Source organism: Plectropomus leopardus, chromosome 4 (genome assembly GCF_026936395.1).
Source record: "Plectropomus leopardus strain MGB_pleo_1.0 chromosome 4, ASM2693639v1, whole genome shotgun sequence".
NCBI classification, from domain to species: Eukaryota; Metazoa; Chordata; class Actinopteri; order Perciformes; family Serranidae; genus Plectropomus; species Plectropomus leopardus.
The window spans coordinates 961,392-970,000 of record NC_142179.1 but is presented as its reverse complement, the minus strand read 5'-3'; the positions used below and the strand labels follow the sequence as shown (position 1 = coordinate 970,000).

General features: G+C 45.7%; 1 protein-coding gene across 6 annotated transcripts in view; it reads left to right on the top strand.

Moving 5' to 3' along the window:
* The window catches only part of ccdc180 (coiled-coil domain containing 180), a 17,172-nt gene extending 10,229 nt beyond the window's left edge, over nucleotides 1-6,943 (top strand). For 4 of the 6 annotated variants that reach the window (XM_088076156.1, XM_088076154.1, XM_088076155.1 and 1 more), the window contains 16 exons: nucleotides 115-259; nucleotides 329-445; nucleotides 1,066-1,143; nucleotides 1,692-1,775; nucleotides 1,959-2,107; nucleotides 3,045-3,127; nucleotides 3,656-3,716; nucleotides 3,947-4,024; nucleotides 4,633-4,699; nucleotides 4,822-4,963; nucleotides 5,170-5,330; nucleotides 5,516-5,641; nucleotides 5,804-5,900; nucleotides 6,109-6,181; nucleotides 6,473-6,563; nucleotides 6,665-6,943. In XM_088076156.1, the coding sequence (XP_087932282.1) occupies nucleotides 115-259; nucleotides 329-445; nucleotides 1,066-1,143; nucleotides 1,692-1,775; nucleotides 1,959-2,107; nucleotides 3,045-3,127; nucleotides 3,656-3,716; nucleotides 3,947-4,024; nucleotides 4,633-4,699; nucleotides 4,822-4,963; nucleotides 5,170-5,330; nucleotides 5,516-5,641; nucleotides 5,804-5,900; nucleotides 6,109-6,181; nucleotides 6,473-6,563; nucleotides 6,665-6,793 (1,681 nt within the window). In that variant the 3' untranslated portion in view covers nucleotides 6,794-6,943. The remainder of the gene's footprint in view (nucleotides 1-114; nucleotides 260-328; nucleotides 446-1,065; nucleotides 1,144-1,691; nucleotides 1,776-1,958; nucleotides 2,108-3,044; nucleotides 3,128-3,655; nucleotides 3,717-3,946; nucleotides 4,025-4,632; nucleotides 4,700-4,821; nucleotides 4,964-5,169; nucleotides 5,331-5,515; nucleotides 5,642-5,803; nucleotides 5,901-6,108; nucleotides 6,182-6,472; nucleotides 6,564-6,664) is intronic. The other 2 variants (XM_088076153.1, XM_088076157.1) reach the window with 2 other exon arrangements.
* Nucleotides 6,944-8,609: the final 1,666 nt, after the last annotated feature.

The window sequence follows — 8,609 nt, the reverse complement described above, 5'->3', positions numbered from 1 at the left end:
GACAGTCTGTTTGTGTGTGTGTGTGTCCTCCTGCAGGCTGAGGACAGTCTGTCTGTCTGTGTGTCCTCCTGCAGACTGAGGACAGTCTGTTTGTGTGTGTGTGTCCTCCTGCAGGCTGTTCAGTGAGGGGGGAAACTTTGCTCCTAGGGAAGTGAGACAGTTCCAGAGGAGACTGAAGGAGGAGACGAGACAGCTGCGAGGGACAGAGGAGTCCATCTTTTCTGAGCTGGAGCTGTTTGAGTCCAGGAGTCTGCAGCAGGTCTGTCCTCCGTCAGAGACAGATCAGAGTCAAACACAGAGCGTCTCCTCCAACGTGTCCCTCTTGCAGGTGAGGGAGGCGTCGGGATGCTTAGAGGACAAATTGTCCCTCCTGCAGTCTGAGCTGGACTTTATGGAGGACGTCCAGAAAATCATCAGCAGAACCAGGGTCCACATCAAGGCCCAGGTACCCGTCTGTCCATCTGTCTGTCCACCCGTCTGTCCACCCGTCTGTCCACCCATCTGTCCACCCGTCTGTCCACCCATCTGTCCACCCGTCTGTCCACCTGTCTGTCCACCTGTCCCTCTGTCTCAGGGTTCATATGTTGATGAAGAAAATGGAAAAATCCTGGAATTAGCAAGCAGCAATTTTTCAGGCCTTAAAAAGTTTCGGAAAAGTCCTAAATATGTGGAATGACGTCAGAAATCTGAAATCCTGACAATAATTTCTGTTTTTATCATTTCTGGCTGTGATAAATGTGGTTATTTTGGTGTTTTCTTTCACAATCACCAACCATTTATTCATAAAAATGATTTTTTTTCTGTTTAAAAAACAACACATTTTAAAGACAATTTTTTTCCTTTTATTAATCCTGCTCTGAAGTTATTAACTTTGAAATAACATACATTTAAAAAGGCGTTATAGTTTTGAAAAAGAACCGACGAGGAGAATCGATCACGGTTTCAGAGAATGTTTGGTCTGTAACAATTGACTCAAAGTCCTGGAAAGTCCTTGCTGAGTATGAAGCCTGAGTAAAGTGCAGTCAGGAGCTGACGCATGAACACTGACGGCTCCGTGACTCACAGGCAGCAGACAGCAGTCGGCAGCAGCACGACATCAGCAGCTGCCTGCAGGAGCTGAAGAACGCCATGGACAACACACAGGTACACACACACACACACACACACACACACACACACACACACACACACACACACACACACACACACACACACACACACACACACACACACACACACACACACACACACACACAGGTACACACACACACACAGGTACACACACACACTGCAGTATCTGTGGTGTATTTATACGTGTGTATGTGAGCTGCTGAACTTGTGTCATGATCCCGAACAGCTAAAGTGTTTCTGATGTGTGTCTATACATGTGTGTGTATGTGTGTGTGTGTGTGTGCATGTGTGTGTGTGTGTGTGTGTGCGTGTGTGTGCATGTGTGTGTGTCTGTACGTGTGTGCGTGTCTGTACGTGTGCGTGTGTGTCTGTACGTGTGTGTCTGTACGTGTGTGCGTGTGTGTGTGTGCGTGTGTGTCTGTACATGTGTGTGTGTGTGTGTGTGTGTGCGTGTGTGTCTGTGCGTGTGTCTGGACGTGTGTGTGTGTGTGTGTGTGCGCGTGTGTCTGTACGTGTGTGTGTGTGCGTGTGTCTGTACGTGTGTGCGTGTGTGTGTGCAGGTGTGTGCAGATCAGGTGTGTCGTCTCCTGTCATCGGTCAGTGAGGAGCTGCAGCAGCGATGTCACTTCCTGGGCGTGTCCTTGGTGGGTTCCCTGTGGTCCTCAGAGATTTGAGGACAGCCTGTCCCTGCAGGATGTGTCTGACTCTGAGCACGATCATGAGCTCGAGACTACGCACAGAACACGATATTTCCGAGGAGCGCGTGAAGGCAGCATGATGTCCTGACTCCTCTCCCGTCTCTGTCCTCCACTTCCTGTCCTGTTCAGGGTCCCGCCCTGCAGGAACGCCTCTCAGCTCGTCCCAGATCCAGGAAGCTGGTCCACTCTGCCCCCCCACTGGGTTCACCGCAGACCAGCAGGACGGCGGCTGACGTCCTCGACGACCCTGTGGTTGGCGTCATCAGGTCCCTGAACAGGTACAGCACTTCAGGAGGGAGTACTGCAAGTACTGAGTACTGAGAATACTGCAAGTACTGTGAATACTGAGAGTACTGTGAGCACTGAGAGTACTTTGAATACTGAGAATACTGCATGTACTGAGAGTACTGACAGTAATGTGAGTACTGTAAATACTGAGAATACTGCATGTACTGAAAGTACTGTGAGTACTGTGAGTACAGAGAGTACTGAGAGTACTGTGAGTACAGAAAGTACTGAGAGTACAGAGAGTACTGAGAGTACTGTGGGTACTGTGAGTACAGAGAGTACTGAGAGTACTGTGGGTACTGTGAGTACAGAGAGTACTGTGGGTACTGTGAGTACGAGAGTACTGAGAGTACAGAGAGTACAGAGAGTACTGAGAGTACTGTGGGTACTGTGAGTACAGAGAGTACTGAGAGTACTGTGGGTACTGTGAGTACAGAGAGTACCGTGGGTACTGTGAGTACAGAAAGTACTGAGAGTACAGAGAGTACTGAGAGTACTGTGGGTACTGTGAGTACAGAGTACTGAGAGTACTGTGGGTACTGTGAGTACTGAGAGTACTGTGGGTACTGTGAGTACAGAGAGTACTGAGAGTACTGTGGGTACTGTGAGTACAGAGAGTACTGTGGGTACTGTGAGTACAGAGAGTACTGAGAGTACTGTGGGTACTGTGAGTACAGAGAGTACTGTGGGTACTGTGAGTACAGAGAGTACTGAGAGTACAGAGAGTACTGAGAGTACTGTGGGTACTGTGAGTACAGAGAGTACTGAGAGTACTGTGGGTACTGTGAGTACTGAGAGTACTGTGGGTACTGTGAGTACAGAGAGTACTGAGAGTACTGTGGGTACTGTGAGTACTGAGAGTACTGTGGGTACTGTGTGTGTACATGATGATGGAGACAGTGACAGTGTTTCCTGTGAACTCTTCAGGTTGTGTGTGATGGAGGACGCAGAGAGAGACGAGGGACAGGAGGGACAGGAGGGACAGGAGGGGACAGCAGCTGCTGGTAATGGTTTGTCTCTGAACACACACTTCCTGCGATGATCTCTCTCTTCTTCTCTGCATCAGCTCCGTCTGAAACAAACTTCAGGTAGATTTCAGCACATTGTGCTGATAACAGGCCAGCCTCTCCTGACTGCAGGACTCTGACTTGCATTTGTTTCGCCGTGATGCTATTCTTATGATCATATTATCAATTTTTTAAATTTGTAAAATGTATTTGTGTGTGTGTGTGTGTGTGCATGCATGTTTATAGGTCAGAGAGAGTGTGTGTGTGTGCAGGTGTGTGTGATGTTACTGTGCATTTTTTTCCCTTTGTCTGCTTCTTTGGGGATATTTTATTATTGTGATGTTTTAATTGTGACCTGCCGAGGGACTGCAGATGTAAATTAGCTTGAAGCTAACTCTGGTACAATGCATCAAACAGCAGCAGTTATGTTTGGTATTGTACACGGTCCCTTTTCAAATAAAACAATAAATATCTATCTATCATCTGTCTATCATTAAAAATGTGTCCTGATGAGATTTCATGTGTCTGCAGGTCATAGTCCAACTGTCCAACGTCTCCAACAGAGTGGGACAGAGTCTGTCAACACACTGAGGTACACACACACATACACACACACACACACACACACCAGCAGGTACACCAACCTGTCAGTCAGAACTCTGGGCTTACAATCACACTGATTATAACCTCTGTGTGTGTGTGTGTGTGTGTGTGTGTGTGTGTGTGTGTGTGTGTGTGTGTGTGTGTGTGTGTGTGTGTGCGTGCGTGCGTGCGTGCGTGTTTGTGTGTGTGCGTGCGTGCGTGCATGCGTGTGTGTGTCAGTGTGAGGAGGGGCTTCAGGTCCATCAGGTCTGACAGAAGATTCCAGGTTTTCGGAGCAGAACCAGAAGAGAACCCACAGTGAGTCCCAGCCTTTGGTCAGCTGTGCTGTGTTGGCTGCACTGATGCTGTGATCCTACCTGAGGCTCAGCCTGGACCGTGGTCTTGGTCCTGCTGTTGCTGTGATCCTGCCCGACGCAACCTACTACCGCCATTATTATGCATAATGCCTCCACTATTGATACGCACACGTCACTGTTATCAGCACCTATGATATTTGCATCACATGCTATCATAAATAATATTTATTCATTTTACGTCTGTCACTTTTGTTATATGTTATGTTATTGTCACCATTATCGCTGTGCATCTCTGCCCCTCTCTCCTGCTCTCTCTTTCCTTTTTGTCATTACTTTCATTTAATTGTTATTTACGACATCTATCACTCGTCCGTCTGTCCTGAAGAGGGATCCCTCCTCAGTCGCTCCTCCTGAGGTTTCTACCATTTTTCCCCCGTTTCAGGTTTTTTTGGGGAGTTTTTCCTCCATCGTTGTGAGGGTCCAAGGGCAGAGGGATGGTGCCTGCTGTAAAGCCCTCTGAGGAAAACTGTAATTTGTGATGATGGGCTTTATGAATAAAACAGACCTGCACTGAAGTGAATATTGATCAGCTGTGTGTTTGTGTTTCAGCTCCTTCAGCTCCTCTCTGAACTCTGTGTTGTGGAAAGCCAACGACGTCCTCCTGCTGGTCGCCGAGGTAACAGAGACACTGTGGAGCATAGAGACAGAGATTCACCTAAACTCTAATAACACTGTCCATCTGTCTCTCTGTCTGTCCATCTGTCCATATATCTGTCTGTCCATCTGTCCGTCTCTCAGAACTTCTACCGGAGCGATCGTTGTGGTCTCAGCAGGTTCTTCCTGGTTCCCAACAGTTTGGACCAATGGGCTGACAGCATGCAGCAGAGGCTGCTGGGATACCAGGAACAGACCAGGAAGTTTCTTAGCACGAGCAGAGAGGGTGCCTTCCAAACCCACGGGGCTGGGGACATTCAACCAAAGTTTATAGAGAAATAAATGTCAAAAAATCGCCAGTTTTTTAAAAAAAAATCCCCAAAATTTAAAAGAAAATGAAATGACAAAGTCAGCTTTCGTAACCACGTGGAAAATCTCACCGTACTTTGACCTAAAAACTTGTTTATCGACGTGATCTTTGTCTTTTCTCAGAGTTGGACATGCAGCTGTCCCACCTTCACGAGCTGCTGCAGATGTTACCTGCCGCTCTGATCCGTAACCATGGGCAACAGCAGGAGGCAGGGCTTATGGAGGAAGTGGGCGGAGTCAGACAGAAGCTGGAGGAGACGCTGGCAGCCAGTGAGGAGGAGAAGGTCTCACCTGTCTGTCCTCACCTGTCCATCCGCACCTGTCTGTCCTCACCTGTCTGTCCTCTCCTGTCTGTTCTCACCTATCTTCACCTGTCTGTCCTCACCTGTCTATCTTCACCTGTCTGTCCTCACCTGTCTATCTTCACCTATCTGTCCTCACCTGTCTATATTCACCTGTCTGTCCTCAGCGTGTGAACGTCCGTCAGCTGCGAGTGTCTCTCAGAGACGAGGATCTTAAGACTCTGATCAGCAGGGAGGAGCTCAGACAGCAGCAGCTGCACGGCGCCGTCTGCAGCACACACCTGGAACTACAGGTAGGAGGGGGCGGAGTCAGGACACATGAGTGACATCACCACCTGACAGACCAGGTCATGTGACACCAGACTGTAGACTGTCCACTGTTATCCTGTGGATAATGTTCTGTTCTGAATGTCCTTCAGGACATACAGTTTATCCAAATTCCTGTGTGTGTCCAGGTGTGTGTGCAGGTCAGAGGGGAGGAGTTTATGACATCACTCGCTTCTCTCACAGAGCGGCTGCTCTCTCAGATCGACCTCCTGCTCAAACCTGAAGGTAACGCTTAGATAACGTTTATGTTAAGCTAAAATTCAGCTAACGTTAAGCTAACACTCAGTTAACACTCAGCTAATGTTAAGCTAACACTCAGTTAACATTCAGCTAACATTCAGTTAATGTCAAGCTAACGTTCAGCTAACAGCTGCTCTAAATGTTAAACTTTCACTTGAAGTCACTGAATTGTGTCCTGTTTGTGTTTCCATAGAAACGGGGGTAGCGCTGTCACACTTGCACTCTGAAGACACCGCTGTTGCCATGGAGACGGAACCAGTCAGCAGGTAACACCTGACATCACAGCTGTGACATCATGCAGAAGGTTCCCACAGCCATGAAAAACCTGGAAAAGTCCTGGAATTATTGAAACTCATTGACATGTCCGATGTCCTGGACCTCTTCTGTGCGTCTCTGCAGTCTTTGGTAGATTCCAGGTTCAATAACAGCAGGTTTATTTCCTGTAGCCGTGGGTGTGCACCGTTACGTGTGTTTCTTTATTTACTCGGTGCGTCTCGTCTCTCTTGTCATGTTGACAAAAAACAATAATTCAAATTTTTGTCCCCCACCACCAACAGTACTGCTGATCCACCATCCAGTGTTACCATGACAACAACAGCATCTCTGGGACATCAGGCTGTCATCGAGCAGAGAGACGCTGCTGTGAAGGTACACACACACACACACACACACTGAACACACACAGGAGAGGGTGTGAGTTAACATGAGATTAATGTGTGTGTGTGTGTGTGTGTGTGTGTGTGTGTCAGTGTTTCGAGCAGGTGATCAGGTCGGTTTCATCACGTTCAGACAATGACAAACGGAGACTACTGAGTGAACTGCAGAGCTGGAGCACACACTGGAGACAACAGATACACACACTGACACACACACAATAACACACTCTGACACACTGATACACACAAAGTGTGACAGGTGTAATCTGAATCGCAGCAGCTGATTGGCTGTTTGCAATGTACACTGTGATGTCATCATCTGTTAAGCAGTTTGTTAATAAACTACAGAAGAAGAAAAGTGTTGTTTTGTTGTTATTGTTGTGTGTTGTTGTTGTAGTTGGTGTTTTGGTTATGTTGTTCATGTTAGTGCTGTTGTTATTGTTAGCATTTTTTTGGTGTTGATGTCGTAAATGGTATTGTTGATGTTGGTTTTGTTGTTGTTCTTTATGGTGTTGGTGTTGTTTTTTTTGTTTTGTTGTTGTTGCTGTTGTTGGTGTTTTTGTTTATGTTGTTGGTGTTTGTGTTGTTTTTGGTATTGGTGTTGTTGTTTTGTTTTGCTGTTGTTGTTTTTGTTTTTGTTGTTGATGATGTTGGTGTTGTTGTTGCTGGTGTTCGTGTTTATGTTGTTGTATTGGTGTTGTTTTTTGTTTTGTTGTTGCTGTTGTTTTTTTGTTGTTGTTGTTGGTGTTTGTGTTTATGTTGTTGGTGTTTGTGTTGTTGTTTTTGGTATTGGTGTTGTTTTTTTGTTGCTGTTGTTGTTTTTGTTTTTTTGTTGCTGTTGTTGTTTTTGTTTTTTTGTTGCTGTTGTTGTTTTTGTTTTGTTGTTGCTGTTGTTGTTGGTGTTTGTGTGTTGTAGATGTAGTTCCCGTGTCCATATAAACCTCCTCAGACCTCCATCAGCTGCTCGACTGGACCCTTTTGATCAGCTCTTTCACTGCACACGTCTCTCAACACCAAGTTTGTCTGTGCAGGAGACCAGAGAGGACGGCGTTTTTAAAGGCTGTCTGTACAGATGTTACAGAGTAATTGTGTTTCCTGTTATGAGGAGAGTCAACAAAATGATCAGGTATGTGTTCTTCTTCTTCTTCTTCTTCTTCTTCTTCTTCTTCTTCTTCTTCTTCTTCTTCTTCTTCTTATTATTATTATTATTATTATTATTATTATCATTCTGAACCCTTAGGGACTGTTTGTCTCATTTTCCAGCTCAGCTCCTACAATAAGTCTAAAATACACTGTGGAAACTAAATAGTTACATTCAGACTGTTCAGGTCCAAAAATGCTCCATTGAAACCCATTCAAACTGACATTTTTGATCCCACAGCCATCAGAGCAGAAAAACAGGACTTGTATTATTTCTGGGTGTCATTCTGGGCTTTTGACTCTGAATTTGTCATTTTGACTATTTTCCACCCGATGAGGTCATTTTGACCATATTTGGCATATGGAGGAAATACATGCTATTTCCACTAGGTGACCTGTCACAGTCAATGTAGCTGCTGATCACTGACATATCCCAGACTGTCAGCAGCTACACTCACACACTGACATATCCCAGACTGTCAGCAGCTACACTCACACACTGACAGATCCCAGACTGTTAGCAGCTACACTCACACACTGACATATCCCAGACTGTCAGCAGCTACACTCACACACTGACAGATCCCAGACTGTTAGCAGCTACACTCACACACTGAGGAGGAGGAGACTAACATCATTCTATTTTATTCATTCTTTTTTAAAAATCTTGTCAGTGGCATCATGTTAAAAATCTGGCATTTAAAGGGTTAAAACTCGATTATTTCAGATTAGGACTGATGTTGGTTAAAACATAAAGTCAGTGAAAGTAGAAAATCATATTAATGTATAATATTTTTTACAGCATGATTTCAAAAAGTGCATTTTGTGTGCAGAGCGATATGAGTGTGTGTGATATTAAAGCAGCCCTAAGGGGTTAATATTGTTGTTGTTGTGTGCA